General features: G+C 35.2%; 1 protein-coding gene across 1 annotated transcript; it reads right to left on the bottom strand.

The window, feature by feature from the left end:
* Nucleotides 1–1291: 1291 nt before the first annotated feature.
* Nucleotides 1292–19907, bottom strand: LOC113511757 (MAP kinase-interacting serine/threonine-protein kinase 1-like). Its single transcript, XM_026895473.3, has 7 exons — nt 19547–19907; nt 9927–10115; nt 8874–9115; nt 5599–5868; nt 4108–4329; nt 3500–3693; nt 1292–2855 (listed from the first exon to the last, which is right to left on the bottom strand). The coding sequence occupies exons 1-7, from the start codon at nt 19581–19583 to the stop codon at nt 2546–2548; spliced, it is 1464 nt and encodes a 487-aa protein (XP_026751274.1). The 5' UTR covers nt 19584–19907; the 3' UTR covers nt 1292–2545.
* Nucleotides 19908–21458: the final 1551 nt, after the last annotated feature.

Raw genomic sequence — 21458 nt, 5'->3', positions numbered from 1 at the left:
CACTGGTGCCCCACTAGCGTATACCGTTAGAGCAGACGAAGTGATCATTTCATTAACACCCATTAAAATAACCTTGGGGTATAATCTAAATAAAGATGCTGCAGAGAATCACACGGCAAGTTCCATTTTCCTCTGTCTCAATCTTCTGGTATGCACTATTCAACTGTCAAACTAACGGAAAGAAGCAATAGATTTTAAGCCCACGCATGATACTAGCTTTTACCTGGAACTTCCTCCGCTTGATATGTTTTTTTATGCAACTTAAAATGGCAAACAAGCTGACGGTCCACCTGATGGAAAGCGGTAACTGTCGCCTATAGACATGAGCAGTATCATGGACATAACACGAGTATACTGTTTAGCCCGTAATACTCCCCCCCCCCATGCATTGGCATGAAAACTAAGGTAGTATTCCTCTGTACCCTATAAATTCACTGCCATATAAAATATATATCATAGCCATGCAAACAACTCCTTTACGGTTGAAAACACGAATAGGATAGAGGTAACCAAGCAAACGACTTTTATAGTCTTCCTCTGGTGAATCCCCATTTATAGAAATATATATGATAAGTAGAAATATTTTCAATTTTTACCAATCAAAGAACAGCTTGTTTGTCTAAAATTAAATTGGTCCTACGAACCGGATTGACATTTCTCGTTTTATCGCATTCAACTGAGGGATTACCGTGAAAATCAATTGATCAAGTTACTTGCAGCGATATGTTAGAATTAATCCAGACTTGAGATTCAGCAGGTAGCACTACTTCCTACGTTATTACATTTGATATTTAAGCCATACAAATTTTATATATGTCATGTATATAATTTTTCTTAACTACATATGTATAAGAAAAACTTTATATATTTGTTACTAAATAAGTAATAGTTCAATATGACCATAACGTGTGCGACTAACATTAGGAATAAACATGGCAATTCAACAGGGTTTTTTTTTGATGGGTAAAAATGGTATGGTAACCCCGCCTGCGCTAACGGGATACGCTGGCGGAGCACTAGTGAAGGGTGACCGATGAGAATGAAAACAGACCAGTTAGCCCATCATGGTGAATTCATCAGGAATTAACCATAATAGTTTCCAAGGGGAACCGCGAGGAGGTCGACCTGGTTGGGTATATTGCTAGCAATGGGATTCCCAGTCTCCATTACTAACAATCCCTTTCCCCTAGTCAACAGGGTTATGTAATATTAGTTACAAAAACGACGATTACCATTTCTCCATCGGACGCTCAGTCAGCAATTAGTATAATGCAAAATAAAACAAAACATGTAAAAAATTCAAACATCTGTATTTCAGTGACAGTTCAAATCAATGATTTAGTCGAAAACAAAATTTTAACAATTTTCTGCGCAGTTAATATTTAGTATTGATTGGATAAGCCACCTGACTATAAAATATAGAATTAGGAATCTTAAATATTCAATTTAAATATAAAATTTGTGAATAAAAAACAATAACGGCCAATAGTAAGGTCGTCTGAACCTTTCTCCAATCAATATTGTTTGTACGCAGGTCTACTAGCACAGGTCTACACTTAACATTACTTCAACGCTTACACTTTCAGCAATATAAAAGTATTCAAACTGATCACAATGTTTAATGGCAGCTCTAATACGGAACCCCATGCAACACTTATCGTACCAACCAACACAGCTCGATTCCAATATATGACATTTCAATTAATCAGTTCACAAGTGATCTTTTTATCCCTCTCATCCATAAATAAGTGCATACGATAGGATGCTCTATTTGTACGGATCAAAAAAATACGCGAAACTAAAGTAACACTTGCACCTATAAAAATGTCACATATTAATTATATCTTAACACTCTTATATAAAACATTTTATTCGTTCTTAATTAATGAGATGTGGTTTTTCATCGTTGGTAAAAATGCAAATAACGATCACATAAACAGACTAGTATCCAAAAACTCCATCGAAAATGACATAAAGTAATTTCTATTTATTGCAAGGATAGGCCACAAACGAAAGGCGATTTACACAAATACATAAGCTCAATTTCAAAATTGCGGATTTTATAAATCCAAAAAAAAAAAAAGAAACTGTAGTCGATAATAATAATATTATGTAGATCAGCACAACTATCTCAATATAATACGATTTTTAACGACCGTCTCGGTCACGGGCGTGCAGATGCACCGCCTCCACATAACTCACAAATACATCATCATATCTACATATCGATAAAACTATTCAGTCGTTTTTTGTTTATTCATAAAAATATATCTTTAAAAGGCTCAAATAAAACTGTTATAGCTCTATGTATAAGGTCCGTTCGCCGAGCGGCGATCGGTCACGTATCACTGGAGGAATATATTCCATTGGCACAGTCTGAACCGGTGGTGGCCGCGCGGCCCGGCGAGAGGCGCTCGGTGGAATGTTGCGGGCCGCGCGCGCTCCGCCGGCGGCCGAACGTCGACTGACAAGCCGCTAGGGGGCGGTAGCGTGCGCCGGCCGCCAGCACACTGGGCTCGGGAGGACGTGCCGGCGGGGCGCGGAGCTAGTGCACCGGCAGCGGCTTGTCGACGGCGTGCTGCAGCCGGCGGCGCAGCAGCTCGGAGTCGGTGGGCGGCGAGAGGCCGAACGGCGGCGAGCAGTAGCGCTCGAGCTCGTCCGCCTCGAGGATGCTGTCGTGCGGCGGCGGCAGCTCGAGCGCCGCGTCCGGGCTCGGGTAGCACGACTTGCTGCAGCGAAGCGCCGCCGTCGGCCGTTCCATGTACGAGTAGTTCATGGAGAAGTGCTGCTGGATCACCCGGTTCACGGCCATCGCGGACTCCGCGAAGTTGGACAGGTTGCGCGCCGACATGTTCCTGTTGGCAATGATATACGAAGTTAGAGTTGTTGTTTGATTAAACAATTACCATATTGTACACCTTTTTAAATTTCTATTGCTACAACATCTTTTAGTCAGCTCTACTCAATCATTGCACTATTATCACTTTATCTAGTCGAAGCTTTCATTTACACAGCATAATTGAAGTTAGTTATGCAGAAAATTGCAATCTCCTATGGGTATCCAATATAATGTGGTTCTTTTCTGTATAAATAGCTTCAATTGGTGCTGATGCACTTTTTCTAGCACCAAAATCTTCTTTATTTGGTGCACTTTACCTCTATCTCTATCATTCCAATCCCTAAATGAAAATAGTGACATTTCGAAATATTCAATCAATATAATAGTTATATCATATATAATATTATAGTTATATATAATAGACATCAGTAAGACTCTTATAATCGGGCCAATTATTTGTTTATTAACATTTTTAAGAACTATGGAAATGAAAAATAGCCGTGAGAGCCCAGCATTGAATGGGCCACTCCTTCCTTTCCCTTGGGTGGGGCAAAGCCCTCCAGAACTACATATGTTTAGCAGTGGACAGTTAACGCCTGATATGATGATGATGATGAGTGAAACGGTAGTCTACTTGGGAGTCGTGTGAAAGCCACCAACCGTTTGATATTGATGGGCGTCTGCAGCGGCGGGAAGTGTGCGTGCGGGTCGGCGCGCCGCAGCCAGGGGTGCTGCAGCACGCGCTCGGCGCTCAGCCGGTGCGACGCCTCGCGCACCAGCAGCTGCCCGATCAGCTCCTTGGCCTCGCACGAGATGTGGGACCACTCCTCCTCCGGGAACGAGTACCGTCCCTCCTGTTCGACAATACATCATTTCTAATTTACAATACGATAGCAAAAACAGTGCCAGTTGCACTGGACAAATCTGAAAGTTTGCTCTTATCTGTGCTAAGTCGAGGTCAATGTGAGAACGATGTTAGTTGTTAAAATGAAAGCAAAAGTCGTTTTTAAAGTTCCTTCGACTTTAGAATTTTTGGAATATTAATGCTAACATTACACTTGTATTAATTTACTGGGGAAGCTCATATTCTACAGTGAAGAATTAAATGCTATAATTATGATAACCAATGAATTAAATGATATTCGATTATACAAAGACTAAGTAACGAAGTAAAAATAAGTTCCAAGTTTTTTTTTTTTTGTTTCATTCGTAGTTTAAGACCTTATTGTCCCTAAGTAAAGACAAATACGTAATAAAACAAATCGTACCTGTATAGAAGTGAAGAGGAGGTCCTGACAAGCGCGGCAGTTCTCGCCGCGTTCCCAGCCACAATCCGCGCCGCAGTCGGCGCGGAATGGTGGGTACCCGCACAGCAGGATATAGGCAATGACGCCCAGCGACCACAGATCGCAGCGCTTGTCGTAATGCGTCGCTGCTGACCCCGCAAACAGAGATACCACTTCTGGCGCCATGAACTCTGCACTGCCCACCTGTTGGCAATTATCAGAAGTTCGAATCAATATCTTGGAGCTGCGAAGTTCACATAATAAATATAAACTTATTACTGACGTTGTTGAAAAGTAAGTTTCTTGCTTCCATACAATAAGCAAACTTTGGAAATGCTGGACAGATTCTAATATTTCTCATAATGTCATAATAATGTCTCTTGACATCATGATAGTGCCGTGAGGCGACTAAGGAAACATAATGGTCGAGAGATGAGTAGCAGCATCCCTCATAAAACATCACCAAAGGTTAACTACGGTTGCCAACCCGCCTACTAAGCGTGACGACTACTAGCAAAACCTCCTGAGGCGAAGGCCTATGTTTAACAGTGGACGTCTACACCTGACGTGATGATCACAATAATACCCTTAATACACAGTAACCAGCAATTTCACTGCTACATCTCACTCTTCAAATCGAAATACAGCATACGGGAACTTACTTAGCGGCACAATTAATACACGATAGGACAAAATATCCCTCTATTAATAATAATAATTCATCACTACAAAGATTTGTAAAAGAAGGTCGACTTTTAAAAACCACATAAACTTTGTATATATTTGTGCACAATTCATGAATGAATCTGCTTTTTATATAATTCTTTTCAATATTCACTAGGTTTTTCGGAAACCGAAATTGAAACCTAGACAGACTTTTCCGTATATCCCAATAAATTTGGTACATTCTATTTATTCCCCCACCCCAAATCCTTAGCCCATACCTATATATAAGCCGCCCGCCATCCTCCCCTCACACCCAAAAACTAGACACGCCTATATAAACCTCCCCAAATATAACTTCCTGAATAAGTAACTGAAAAATAAGTAGGTCAGTACCGAAATTTGTAGGAGCATTTATTTTTAATCTTTGTTTCGTGTTTTCTTCTATGCACTGATGCTTTGTTTATCCTTCGACAATTTAAAAATACAACGGAATAATGTTAGTTAATACACTGTGTATGTGGATAAGTTCTTCACCACCATATGGAAGTAAAATATGATGAATAAGCCACTACCGTGTACGCTATATTTATTGTAATATAAACGCCATAACCTAAATGACAAGAGAACTTCCAGGAGGAATGCTTATAATAACTTTTCTAAGTATTTTTAAAAGATCATCAACTGGCAATTCGCTTCTAAACACTGTTTTTGGGATGCCGTGATTAATTATCATCATCATCATCAGGTAACCTGAAACCTATTTACTATCTCTGTTTGGTAAAAAATAAATTATTAGGTGGAACTTACAGGGGTCATCAGCTGCGGCGTTGCCAGCGGACTGGCGAGGCTCGAAGTGAAGCTGATCCCACTGCCTAGATCAAAGTCACAGATCTTCACGGGGCACAGTCGGTCGCGGTGCACGCACAGGATGTTCTCCGGCTTGAGGTCGCGGTGGGCAACACCCTTGCCGTGCAGAAAGTGCAGCGCGTTTGCAATCTCGCGCACAATCTCGGCGGCTTGCGGTTCTGAGAAATAGTGGTGCTCCTGGATGCGAGATAGAAGCTGACCGCCGTTGATCTAGAACAAGCATTATATCACGTATAAATATCTTTAAATTGCACAAACGATGTACATTTTAATATAACGAATACCGGTTTAACTAACGTGTATTTTCGTCGAGATAACTCGACTAGTTACGGGACCATTTGAGACACTCATTCATGAGCAGCTATAATACGCACTTACGAAACTTTTAACAATAAAACAATATAAAGCCCACGAGTATAATCATGAGATAGAAGAGTTTTTGACCGTCATGTTGTGACAGTGCCTATAGTCAAATTGTTGAAATGAGTTTTTGATACAAATACCTGGATATACTAATATAAGTAAATTATATAATTATATCTATGCAGCCTTATATAAAATTGTCTGTTAATTTTATAAAGAATACCTAACTACTTCTAAACACTGAGGAGAAAATGTAATTAAGTAAAGCTTATGAAAGATTGATCTACTAAGTAAGCTAGAAATAGAACTGTTGAGATTTTAATAAACAACTATATCGAAGTGTAGAGAAAAGAAGTACTCTCGAACACGGAATAGTGACTTATTTAGTAACCTGTACAGTATCTATATGTTTGTACCTATGTTCTTATTATATACAACCAGTATATATATTTTTCGAATTTCGTTATAAAATTGCGAAAACGCAAAAATACAATTATCTACATCATGCCAACTCAATTAGAAAGTATATTTCCTACCCATCATGGTGATTCAATGGAAAATTGACCACTTTATGGAGATTTTTATCTTGGATCTTCTAGAATCGAAATAAATGTAATAGCGACTAGCGAAAAGTATTATAAGTTTGACATGTTTGTGTGTCTTTGTGACAAATGGTCCGATTATAATGTGTATTTTTTGTTTGAAAACTGACATGATCGAGATGGTTGTAAGCGACAATTTATAAAGATCTGTTCAGGCGTTTACTTAAAATTCTTAACTTAATCATTGAAATAGGTTGTTGAACCTATAAATTTGGCAACTGTATTATACATCTGTTATTTATAAGTATTATGTATCAACTAGTCATCAATGTGCCTTTAAGTAAACAAATAAATTATTATTTATTGTTATAATTTTCCTATATTAAATAATTGAATAGGTACTGGTAACAAATAACAAAGTAATAGGTATTAACAATAATATGAGTAATATTTAATTAAACATCAATGGCATTCCAAAACATTACCTACTAAGCATATATATAAAGTACAAAATGGTAACATGAATGAACATTCTTGTTAAACGCGAATAATACTGATATGTCTGTCTTGTAGCGAAAAAAAAAAATAAAACGCCTGTTAAAATTTTATTGTTTAATAGCTATTCATACCTATCTACTTTGTATTTATAATTTATAATGGCGTATTTGTTATTGTATTTGACTCATAAGTCAACGGAACTCGCGTGACTCCAGTCCCCCGAAATATTAATAAGAAAAAAAAAACGTTTTAAGAAATTTGCAATTGTATAGTGATATGACTAAAGTCACAATAATGTGACATGAAAAATATGTATGTAACGCATTCATTATAAATGTTTTTGTCATATAACTTTATTTCTTAAAATGCCAACAAATGAAAAACAATTTTGAATAGAACACGACAGGATTTTTTTTTACTGTAACTTGTGTATTTGTTTTTTATATGTCTGTCTTCACTGCAGTCCCTTACGGAATAGGCCAAGAGATGTCCTTCAGCATTCCCCCATAAGGGGTACCAACAGAAAATTTAATCGTTACTTGAATCATAATTAACATATTATATTTATTTAAATGTATATATTATTACACATGTTTTATTCACATGAGCGGTCTTTTTTTTTATTTGATACGCTTCTTTCGCCAATTAGTGTCTCTACCCAATACCCAAAGGTTGTCTTTGTAAAAAAAAACATGTTGTTGCATGGTGTTATACAATCTCGATATTTTATAAATAATATTCCGTGTAAAAGAAACTAATGCAGTTAAAATAAACTACTTAGACCTTAATAATGAAAAAAATTACCTAAAATATTTTTTGATGTACAACATTACATTTTATAACTGCGTGCCAGGCAAATAGTCAAATAGTAGCCACAAAATATTACAAGAGGCTAATAAAAAAATACCTTAGAAATAAATTTAAAATACCAACGTCTTTTAATCAAATCGATTGCAACTGAGACTAATTTGGCGTAGCAGAAATAATTGTGTCTTGAATTATGAATGAAGTTATTCAAATAAAATCCAATACTGGAAGAAATTCATTTACTTCACTTGCCCGCGGATATTTATCAGCGAAAAATAATAAATGTTGCGTGCCATCATTAGATTAATGTACATATTGACGATCCGAAATAAATTCCTGGCTAGAGTTATGCAAATTGAGGACAGAATAGGCTGTCTAATAACAGTGGCATGATAATTTGTCAAGACAATAGATAGAATTGCTGAATTGTGCGTAGTATTAACGCAAAATAGACATGTATATATAACCCATAATGTCCTTACATTATGGTGGTCGTTTTGTGCAACTTGCTTGAAATAAAGTCGTGATATTTTCCAATTAGCAAAAATAGTACCTAATTATTTTGTAGTCATCTACAATCCTACGTAATCCTAACTAAACAAATAGGTGTAATTCCTACCTACGTGTGTCTTCAGGAAGAGCCACAGATACAGATGGAAATAGATGACGCTATACGGATACTATTAGAAAAGATAGTATTTACTGTGATATTACAAAATCTATTTATTGTTAGCAAACTCTTTCCGCGTCAAACTTTTTCGAAAATAGTTGTAATGTTATTTTTGTAAACATTCTAAAATTCTTCTAAATAGATGTCATATATAAACTTCGAATAGCTTAGACGGTTCAAATAGTCTCTTTTAAGCCAATTTAGAATCAAAAAAGTATAGCAAAACACATGCAGCTGCGATATCTATTTAAATCCACATCTCGACTAGAAATGAAGCGATAAAAACTTCCACCTTTTCAATCTGTCTAAAAATATTAACGAAAATATCTGCTCACCTTCTCGAAGACAAGGTAGAACTTGTCTGTGTCCTCAAAGAATTCGATGAGCTGGATTATGTTAGGGTGCCCCTGACAGTAGTGGAAGGTTTCCACCTCGCGGAACACCCGGGCGCGGGCGTGGCCTGGCACCTTATCGATGACCTTCACAGCAAACTCCTGGCCCGTGTAGATATTCACACATGTTTGGACAGATGCGTACGCGCCCTCGCCCAATATCTCGCCAGTCAGCTTATAAAGATCTGCAACAAGATATAACATATTTCGGCACGGTGACTTAAATAAGGGCCTGCTTAGAGTCATAACCACCTCTGAAATGAGATGTTACAGGAGAAGTAGATTACTGGTTGCATAAAGGGCATACCTATAGTGGGTCGCCATTTGTTTTGCCATTTCATGGAGCACTCTCATTGTTTAATGTAGTAAATACCTTGTTTTATACAAGAAGTTTCGCCTCAATCAATGACAAATTAAATTATTAATAAGTTAAAAAAATACCTTCCGGCAGCTCGATCTGATGGGATTCGAACCCACACCTCTCTGCTATCCGGGCTGAGCGTGTTCCCAGTTACACCACGGAGGGAATACTGAATAAGGAATGCAGGGTTTTAATGCATAAAAATATATTTTACATACATATAACATGCTCAGATTTCCATAATTCATAACATAAATAGCAATAACTTTTTTATATTTAAATTTAGAATGGCAAACAAGCTGACGGCCCAACAAGGGAAACCGGTAACTACCTCTTATACACATAATAGAAACAAACGTCATAGAATGTATCGTGACGCCCATGGTACCCCTCATGCGTTGCCATTCCTGAGGACTGTGTGACCAACCCCTACATTTCACTGCCTTATACATCCAACTCTTAAAACCGAAACACAGTCATGCAAGCACAAATATTACATGACAGAAACATGAGTAGGACAGACATACGCATGGAGGCAGACGGTTTTTGTACAAAGTCTCCCTCTGGCGAGTGTACCAAAACCAATAACAAAAAGATCTCTTAGACTTCCAATGACATTTATTTCGAATTCTCACCTTGAAAACATGACGTGACGACAGAGCTGCCGGAACGCTTCTTCCTTCGGCGCTTCCTGCGCGCCTCTTCCTTACGCCGTTGAAGATCCTCGCTGTCGGGAATGGAGACCGGCGCTGAGGGTTCGGAGCCGTGCGGGCTCTCGTCCGAGTCTCGCTCACTGCCCGACTGGCTGCTGCAACGGCCGACGCCTGGCGACAAACATACAAATCTTTATAAGTTATGCACAATATTAATATTCAAAAACATACCCTATATCATAATGTCCGTTCATACTAATCTCCGAAACCGGTTAACCAATTTTAATGATTTTTTGTAAATGTATATTGTTTAATCTAACACTAAAGGTAGGACAGTCTTCATCTCGATGAAGCCAGTAGTTGCTGATAGTGGGTAAAACGTTTACCAGGTCAGATTTCAGTAATATTCAGTAATGGTTTTAAATAGTTCCCTGTCATAATGCTAAGTGCTTATTATCTATACGTATATACTAAATAACAGGCTCCTAGCACAATTATGCCAACCTTATTAATATAGACCTTAGCGCAAATAATTACAAAATGTGAAAAACTATTCTAGTGAGATTGTAGAGAGAGAGAGAAAGATTGTTTTTATTTCTGGTTGTTAAAGATAGTTTAGTAATTAAAAAAAAAAAACTCTATGCTGACAACTATCTTTTATGTTACTACTACTAACTACTCTGTGTTAAAAAAATACTTAAAAATAAAAACAAAGTGTTGTGCCACATTTAAAAAAAAATATTGTAGAATCATAAATAATAATAATAAAACAACTGATAAAATTATAAAACATTTAATTCCACCCCTCAACACTGTTGATACTGTTCCCAGTGAGTACTTCAAATTGATTAGTAAAATGTAGGTTAAATAGTGGGGCAGTTTTCAAATATTAATAATTACTGCTAAATTCAAAACAATTACTTGATAGTCTTATCACTTATCCGAACATAAATCTATTATATGTGGATATCTAAGCAAAATTAATCGCTCGATTCAACATCAATTTAATATTTTTCTATTTATCACCAACCATAGATTAAGAGAATTTTGTCACAGATGCTTACAAGAAACTACATCGCTTATGTGGACTGTGATGAGCCTACCTTAATAAACAATTTATTACCGTTATACGAAACGAGGTCATTGGCTATACCATACATAATAATGTTCTTATAAATAGATATGTTTTTAAATACATAATCTAAACGTAATATTATAAAGAAGATAATTTTTTTTAATGTAAGTAATGTATAATCTTAAAAAATACTGATTTAAAAAATCTTTTACGTATTAAAAGCTACATTAACATGAAATAAAATGGGCTATATAAATTTTATTTTAAAAAAAGCTATGCAAAACCGGTAAAGGCTGCTAGTTACGGATGAAAAGAAATTCGTCTGATTCATAAAAAACTTGGAAGGAACCTAATCTTGAATGAAATCAATAAAAAGACTTCTAAATTAACCTCTTGTCTAATGTATACCTATGCATTTGTAAAGAGCTTAATTTTATATAAAATGCTTATTAAATAATTTTAACAAGTAATAATTTATTTATATTAATTATGCAGTATAAGTACTTTTATAAAATTACACAAGTGTTATTGTTTATGGAAAATTTTAGAATCCAAATAAGTTATTACAATATTTCACAAGAGTTTCAATTTTATCGTTGATTATAAATGCCTATATGAATTTATTATTTATGACCTAATGCATGCCATATGTACGTTACAATACAATGAAAAGAGTTCAGACCATCGGCTCTCACTCGTATTCATAGCCAAGCTATTGTTAAAATGTTTTCACCATGTTTGGATTTCAAATTGCGGCCCTATGTTTATGTATGCCATAGACCGCCAGAATAAACAAAAGATTGCTTTCAGCAATAAGACTGTCTTACTGTACTCATGCAATTATATCGTTACATTTATTAATCGTCTTGCTTATTCCTTATAATGTATAATGCAAATAAAGTATACTTATATTATTTATTAAATAAACAATGATCAGGGAATAGAGATATTTATTACAATAATTGTTTTTTAAACTGTTTTAAATCTGTACTAATTAAAATTTACTCGTAATTGATTTGAATTAAAATTGACAATGATATCACGGTAGAATGGTCGAAACAATTTAGTCTTCTGGGAATATTTATGCGTATTCTGTAAGGGAGAGCGTCACGTTTGTCATCTATAATGTAGTAGCTGTGACGTGGGACGTGACTGTGCAAGCTGAGCTGGCAAACAAAGCCGGTTCAACGACCTACATGGCCGCACCCACTGACGGTGCGTACGCGCCTACGTTACGAGAACGTTCAGCTTCTGCTGCAAGCGACCACCAGTCTCGTCACATATAAGCTCCTTACATTACCAATTGGCATGTGCTGAATGGAGGATCCGGATATGTTTCTTGTTCTAAGAGGTATCAGGGAGACAAGTTTTGGAAGTAAACATGCGTTCATCAAACGAATTAAAAGTATAAACGCAACTAAGCAAGAATTAGGGCAGCAACAAGAACACTAATCTTTCGAGCCTACCTTGTAAGTAGCTTAGAATGTAGATAGTGATACTAAAATATTAGCGATACCTAACTAGGTATAAAAAAAAAGTTGTAGGTTTTCTCCAATAATTCAGATACAAGTAACAACCACTGTATTAATTCAAGTTCAAGTATCGTTTGTTTACTAATGTAGTGTTTGGCCGAACTTAATTCAAATTAACCTCAAAAGAAGTTTTGGTTTTAGTCTAGGCGAAAACTAGAGCAGAAACCCAAATTCCGTTTCGGTTTCGGCTATGAAACCTAGTTTTGATCGAACACTGATCTTATGCAGGAAGACGAGATCACCTAGTTACGTGCACCACAAAATTGTATTTACTGCACGTAGTATCTTCCTCGTACCTTGTTCAAGCACAAGGAAGATACTTATCGTAGCACCCAACTTAGCTTACTAATACGATTTGATTGCATTTAAGCGTTTTAAACGTATAAAATCTGCATATTCTGTTTTATAATGAATGCGTAAGTGTTGCGTGTAGATTGTATGGAACACACGCTCCATTCGACAAATAAGGAGATAATAAAAACGAAATTTAACAATTAACAGCACGCGGTGACCTCACTTTAGGACGTACAAATATACATAATATACATATATGTACGTATTACGGCAAATAGCAACCGGCAAATGCGCAATAGGTGAACGATTGTAACAATCGTTCGAGCCACGCCCACGCATACAATCGCCCGTTTCAACATACAAACTTCCTGTTTACATACATATAAATGTGCTAAATGTGTATAGAAATTGATATTTAATGTATAACAGGAATATAATTACGATTTTGTTTATAAACATTGCACATAAATGACCTAAATTTATAACAAATAAAGCAAAAACTGGACATCATCTACACAAGAACAAAGTAATTGAAGCTAGCAACATTAATTTTGGTCTTAGGAGCCGGAGATGAAGCTATCAGTACTAAAATTTTACAAAAGTAATACTACATTAGGATAACAAAGAAAGTATCACAATTCTAACGAGAAGGATACATAATAGATTCAAAAACAGCTGATAAATATTTGATAAACTTTCCCTAATTTGATATTACAAAAAGAAATGTTAACTAGATTAAATTAGAAATCCATATAAGAGACATTACAGTTTTACCAAAATCGAGATTTGGGCACGGAAACACACCGCCGTCATATCGATTGCTCTCACGCAAATAATCTGATATTAAAATAAAAAAAAAAAACAGTCGTCAGCAGAACAACGATGTAATCGAATACACGCTATGTAACCCCGAGATCCACATGCATCGTTTCGCGTGACACGCCGTGCGTCTTGACGCCACGTGGACCAGACACTTGGCTCGCCAACGTGGGCAGTTATGTAAAAACCACTTTATTTTACTTTTTTTTAAAGAAGCAATGAAATGATAACCCCTCCTGCACTATCGGTATATGCCAGCAAAGCACCAGTGAGGGAAGTTAGGTGAAGAAGAAAGCAGGCCCTTGAAGACAAATTCTACTGACTCCTGAGATGTAAACATGTTGCTAACAATAAAAAAGTTAAACCCCATTACTAACTGTCCCGATGTGCAATTTGTCCAAAAATTTTACGAAACGGGATCGCTTGAACACAGAAGTTTAACACTTCTCCATCCGAGGTCAAACCGAAAACAATGGTTTGCCCCAGAAAATGCACGACGTCTTATCAAACAAAAGGTTATTAAAGTAGTAATCACCTTGCTATTATGTTAATAAAATAAGTGACAGAATTAAAAATGTATCCATGGCCAATTTAATTTTTCTAAATGGAAATTAAGTATATTATTAACTGATATGTATAAGAAATTAACCTAATAACATGGAAATCAATGGAAGCAGGTGATTATATTGGTTATACAATCAACGGTGAATTTAATTATATAATCATGTTATACATATTTAGAGTAATCAAGTGCTAGTTACGTGTAAAAAATTAAAAAAGAAAATTATTTTAGGCTTCGCGATGCTGATTATAGAATTTTTTTTTTATAGTGGGTTAGAAAGAAACAAAAACAGAATGTATACTACCGGCGGACCTAGAAATGAACATATAAGATCGAAAACGTAAACGCTATTATTAATGATGATGATATATTATTGATAGGATGATGAAAAATTTGATAACATTTTTCCTAACAGAACTACAGAATACTAAGCATTTGAAAAGTAATTAACCACCAAATTCTGCTTGATCCTAACAATGTCTATATATTTGCCCGTTAAGCCGTTAGGTTTCTACTTTCTAGTCTTGTCAATTCGCTTAAAGCGCTTTCTAGTCAGATCACAAGCACATTGTGCTTTTGTTTCATACCCCTAAGCGGCTAAACGTCGAATATACTTTCTAATTGCACACAAATGCCCTTAACTATTTACTCTCAATTGATCTTTAATATACTTACAAACATTTAAAGATCATATCAAGCCAATTAACTTTATCTATATGCGACGAGTCACGAGTGCTTGCAAAACCAGCCTGTCATTTCTAAATCAGTAGCTAAATAAATTGGAGTTAACAATAATTGTATATTCAAAGAGCAAAGTCGAGTCGGCTAGAAGTAGAACTGTGGTGTTAAATAAACTGCCAAGGCGGTCTGGCACAGCTACCGAACTAAACTACATAGATAACATCTCGGTGAAACTTCGATGAGGGCGTTTCGAACTATAACTACTGTATAATACGAAGCACTTTCACTATTCAGTGATCTAACCCTCATGCCTAATATAGATGATAACATTATGATGTAGATACCTACATATATAAACGACATGGTAACCCGGGCGATTTAGTGGCACCATATTTAGGAGAACGAGTAGCGCCTCTGATGCATACAAAGTAAAGCAAACAAATATAGATACCCTATATACATCAGCTTGCGTATGCCCGGACACTAGGGAGAGAAAATACTAAAAAGGGAACATGTTAACCAATGTTAGGAGGTCCTATGCAAGTGGTCGCGTCAAAACAGAAATCGATTTGCAGAAGGCGCAGTAGGGTCGAGGGGAACGGGGCTTCATATTACGCCGCACCGGCATATAGTAGTCTCGGTCAAGGTTACACAGTTTTACTCAACTGATAGACACGAATGACTAACTCTTAATCAACACAGAATCGAATTACAATCCGATGTGATATCCAATTGGAAAAGGACACTCCTTGTGAACGACGTTAATATAAATACTTATATAATAGAGTTCGATGAACTGATAATATTTTTTGCTTTGTTATATTTATAAGAGGACCTTGAGTTGGCCTTGATTGCAGAAACTGTATTTTTGTGTGAATCTTTTGAAACAACAGTACAAAAAGGTAACAATGAGTAATTTTCATTAGAACATATTTTAATTTGCAGATCCATTGCGTCGATGAAAAACTGAAAACACTTAGACAGTTGCACGAATCCCACGACAATTGTACATTAATCAATCCAGCTGATTGGATGATAATGAATTAATGACGTGGACTAATAATAATCCTCTTCCAGTCTTCAGATTATGTTTAGGTAGTAAACAACCACAATACACAATAGCCTGTAGTAGAATATATGTACAGATACCATGAATCATAAGGCACTTATCAAGCGTATGTTTATTTATACCTATGCATATAGGTACCTATTATCGCAGTCCAGTTATGTAATGGTAACAAAACACCGACTATACCTCAAGGTCTTGCCTAAAGGCGAATGTACATACAGGAGAGAAATTAGAGGATACAATCCACATCAATCGGGATGAATGTGAGCCAAGAATTGGATTTTTTTTTGTGGATGAAAATGGAATAGTTACCCCGCCTGTGCTAACGGGATACGCTGGTGGAGCACTAGTGAAGGGTGATAGATGAGAATGAAAACAGGCCAGTTAGCCCATCATGATGAATTCATCAGGAATTAACCATGATAGTTTCCAAGGGGAACCGCGAGATGATCGACCTGGTTGGGTATATTGCTAACAATGGGATTCTCTGTCTCCATCACTAACAATCCCTTTCCCCCAGAATTGGATATTAAGTTGCTTATGCTGCCAGCTTACAGAGAGTTCTACTAATTGACTGCTGATAATGTACTAACCACGGATAATGTGAATTCGCCTTAATGTGGTAAGTCGAATGTTTTGTTTTAGTGGTTGACCTTGACAATGAACGTGGGGCGTCGCGCCTCAGCGGCCATGTTGAAAATAAACTTACGGAGGGTACGTAATGTAATTACATTAGATTTTATACGCATTCCATATTATAACCGGAGAAAAAACCATATAATGAAGTTATACAGGCATAATTACAGATTTAATACTAAAAGAAATTGGTAGTATTTTCCTGCAAATTCTGTGCTTATCAAGATAAAGGTATTAATAATGTATTTAACAATACTTAATACTTTGAGAAAGATTTAAGGTTACAAAAACAAATGTAACGCAATAGATAAATTGACAAAAACATTATTGTGAACAAAATAGCTAGTTAGTTATACAGTAGGCAATCACATTACATGGGACATCTATGTAACATGGTATTCTGCAGAACTTGCTACAATAAGTCTTCAGTTTAATTTGGAACGTTACTATAACTTATAATTCTGAATTTATAATCGTTCATCAAGTAGATAGCCTTCAAAATAAAATTATTAAGTCCTAAATTGATAAAAAACGACGACATATTTCGTAGACAAATTAAATTGAATATATTTTAATTCATAAAACGTAATTGTATGTATCTACAAGTACAAACATAATTCCCATATTACATATCTACAAGCAGACATGTGATTTAAAATTTTTGTAAAAACAAAAATCATTTTTGGCCATTCACCAAACCAAACCTATCTTTCTGACCACGAATACAAACACCACATACTAAATATCTCTGTTGTTAATATAGACCATTTTAGATTTACCGTAATTTCGGCTTTTACAGTAACAGGCATTATGTTACTACTAAGCATTATGTAATGCAAATAATACCTCGCCATTATTGAAAATGTTTATAATAGGCAAACATTACAGAACACAGGATGTGAACATAACATCAATTTCTCAACGCGGAGACACTAAATTAATACTGGTTAAATAGAATACGCGCTGGAAGTGTAATTTGCCATCTCTGTAAAGCTATAACGAGATAGTTTCTGTACATGAAATATTGTCGAAAATTTCAATTATATTAGTATTGACTTATATATTAATACACCATTTTTTTATTGTCGTGCTATTATTTACAGATATATTATTAACAGTAATAACTAAAGTTTATTTACTTATACTTTATTGTCCACAAAATTACAATGATATAATGTATATTAAATAAAGACGTAAAACAGACGACCTTAACTCTGTAAGAGTTCTCTTCCAACAAATCCTGAATAGAAAGGAGCATTAATTACCAGCGGGCAGTGTGCGTACAATAAAAAGAGGAAACAGTAGTTTCTATGAAGAAATAATAAATATATTAACATATATACAAAGTAACTTATATAAGGTTCATACAAGTACTATTTAATTTCAAGTGACTTCAGAAAGGAGGAGATCAGGTCAATCTTTTCTACTTCGCCAATTTCAAACCGGTAATAATTCCTTCTGTAATTGATAGAATTTACTCTCATTAATTTAACCATGATATGAACACGCATATTTCTGGAGAGCAAAACTCTACTAAGAAGTATGTTTTTAAGCAGAATATCTATTTCACATACTAGTGCTCTCTTCTCTCTAAACTTCTGTTAGACTTGTAATCATCACTTATTGATGGAATATAAAATTGTCATTCATAGGAGGTCTTTTGGTCTCTTACAAGTTAGACACAATAAAAAGAATACTAAGATTGTAAACTACTAACGATAGGAATCAAAACAATTGCATACTAAAGTAAAACATTTCAATACAAAATAAAGAAAGCCTGAATTTCCTTAAACTGTCCACGATATTGCGAAACTACACGTTACGAAATAACAAAGTATTATATATCGGCGTACTTTTATAGCTTCATCTGCAGCCGGTCCGTGTATCTACATCATATAGGTACTTACTAACTGCAGAGCTTATCAACTTTGACATTTGAAAGGAGAAATTGAATTTATATAAAGTACTGGATGTATCTTTCTGTAGTTTTAATATTATGTGACGTGACCACAGAAATTATTTGTTAACAAATCTACTTTCATCGGAAGTTGACAAATAAAACAATGACAGTGCTTTGTATAATTTTTTTTTTTCTATATAATAACTTTATACTTTCATGCAATTCTTTATCAGTTAATGATTTTACTGAAAAAAAAAAACAAACAATATATAAATAAATCAATTTATTTTAATAAGTGATCAGAATAATAAACTTTTTCTTCTGTTTGCAATAATGTAAAATAATGAAATATAATAATTAAAATGTACTACTTCTATCAGCAATAATAAGTCAGCGATCTACGTCTGATGTAGGCATAAGTAATATTCTCTACGTAACTAATAATACAATAAATAGAAATAAAAGTAGAGAAAACAATAATTAACTTGTATATACCTACAAAAAATATTTAAAAAAATGTAACAGAAAAGACCATCACCCGTCATCCATCATTGATCAGCCTATAATTCAATCGAGTAATTTTTCATACTTCTCTTCAAAAAGATGATGCAACCTAAACTAACAGAATGTAAAAAAAAATATATACTCATCAATAATAATCGACCTCGAAATAATTATTCGTATAATCGTTCGTCTTAATCATATCTGTATTGATATTTTTTATTCAATAAAAGTAATAAATAATCATTCTTAAAAGGAAGTTTAGAAAAGACCTAAAATTCAAATTAGCCATTTGATAGAAAAAGCTGACTAACTAGTCTACTAATAAGATTATTCGGTTATTCTGGTTTTGCGGTAGTTTTCGGTGTTAAAGCATCCGATATATTAATTACTTTTCGGTTGGCATTAATTGTAGAACTATATTCGAGTAAAAAAACATTAATCTAAAAAGAGGGTACATTTCAAAATAATTTCAGTACACCACTGCAAAACCAAATTATAATAAAAACAATAATATTGTATATGTAACTTACCACTATCTACACTCTCTTCTGAAACCTTCTTCACCATCTTGGTAATTATCTGATGAGGTGATACAGCGATATTGAAATATTACGAGTAGGTGTTCTACTCTTGAAAAGCCGCTTTCAAACTTGTGCGGCCGCCTTCTCGACGTGAAATCGGAACAATGTTAAAAGATAGAAAATAAACGTCTAAATTAAAATTTAAAATACAAAGCACCACCGTCGAGAAGGATTTACGGAAAGTGTGCCGGAAGGTAATAAACAAACACTGCTAGAAGGCGGAATGAAAAAAACTGCTGATGATGTTAACGATCCATCCTACACACGCCCGCCCGTCTGATGTTCTGAAATCCAACTAAAGAGTTTAGTTTCGTTGAGCTGTAGCGGAGCCGGCTCGGTCTGCGCCCCGCGCCCGCGCCCCGCCCTCTCCCCGCCGGCTACTGCCTGCCTGGTACGTCGTTGTGGCCTCTCACACCGACGCATGCGTACTCACTCGCACCGCTGACGTGTTTATGTTTTTTATACTTACTTAGTTTATATTTTTTTCTTTAATTGTCGTTAAACCAACGGAATAATATTATAAAATACGTGCTATATAACAAACAAGAATATATACGTTCTTTCCTTTAAATTGAATTGTTGATTCCCTGAATAAGTTCCATAATAAAATATCGTATTTACCTATATTAGTCTTTTCTAAACTAGGTATTGCTTAATTATTACATCATAGATAACTTTTCGTTCTTATAAGTTACACATATCTTCATGTAAACCTATGCAATTTAGCACTTCATTCATGCAATGCATTGCATCATTCCCACTTACGTGGCCATTCTCAGTCTAATTAGAATTTTATCTGCAATGATGATAACCAATCTTTATTTAATACAATAATTATAATAAATAATCCTTAAATAATTTGTTAATATTATTTTTTATATATTTAAGCAGTTTAATAAGGTTGGGTTCTATAATTATAAAATCTTTGTACAAAATAGCCCTAATAAATATTATTTTTTAATAAATAAATAAATTTAAATTTCTGTTCTAATATTTAACGATTTTTGATTGATAAAAATATTGTAGTCTATTTTGAATTTCATATATTTAAATACTTATAGTTATGTAAGTACTAATGTTTTTTTTTTCAATTCAATTTATATAGGGTTTCGGTATAATCTAAGGGTTTCGCTGTTTTGTGGTGTACATATATAACCTATGTCTGGTCGACTACAAGGTAAAGGGAACAAAGAAAAGCTTGAATGAATAGTACTGCGCGCAGTCATTACATCACCTCCTAAAAATATTACCATAAAGTTCATATTTGTTTGCCGCAGTTCGATTACTTACAGCTACATATTGTATTCTTATAGGATTCTTTGTTTAAGATGTTACGTAACGAGGACTCCTTTGTCCTAACCCTTCTATGAATGACCTTCAGGGCGTTTGTTGACAAACAAAATACGGGAGCGAATGCACAACGCAGATCGCACGTGGTATAGGCACAAAAACCGGTTCAACCGGCAGCCGGCGCCGCCATATTTGTTGTCACGCCATATTCCTGTCCTACTCCCACAGCAGTCTGTACTTTTCTGATGCTTTTATCTCTTTCGCACAGCACATCTCACTCGGACCGGCCTACGTGACTAACAATAACAATAACATAACCCTTTAAACTGAATCTATATCATGGAAGTACTAGATTCAGATAGAAAATATACCTTAACTTGATTTTAGTGCAATCAAATTAGATAGCATAGCTTCAATTGAAATTGTGCAACATTTAAAATAAAATGAGATCTTGATAACGATCAATCAAGGGACCTTTATGGTTTGAAAGGGTTGAAACAGCTGTGTTTTCCTAAGACACTCTGATATCAGGTGATATGCAAACTGTGTATATGATATCACTCGAGCTAGT

The sequence above is a fragment of the Galleria mellonella genome, unplaced genomic scaffold (assembly GCF_026898425.1).
Source record: "Galleria mellonella isolate WM207_F2 unplaced genomic scaffold, CSIRO_AGI_GalMel_v1 utg117, whole genome shotgun sequence".
NCBI lineage: Eukaryota > Metazoa > Arthropoda > Insecta > Lepidoptera > Pyralidae > Galleria > Galleria mellonella.
This window is presented reverse-complemented; position numbering and strand designations above follow the sequence as displayed.

Bases quoted from the DNA above. Each gene is read 5' to 3' on its own strand.
- LOC113511757 (XM_026895473.3), bottom strand. From the start codon at position 19,583: ATGGTGAAGAAGGTTTCAGAAGAGAGTGTAGATAGTG. The intron at 10,116-19,546 runs GTAAGTTACATA...GTTTGTCGCCAG, and splicing joins AGAAGAGAGTGTAGATAGTG to GCGTCGGCCGTTGCAGCAGC. The intron at 3,694-4,107 runs GTACGATTTGTT...ATTGTCGAACAG, and splicing joins TCCTCTTCACTTCTATACAG to GAGGGACGGTACTCGTTCCC.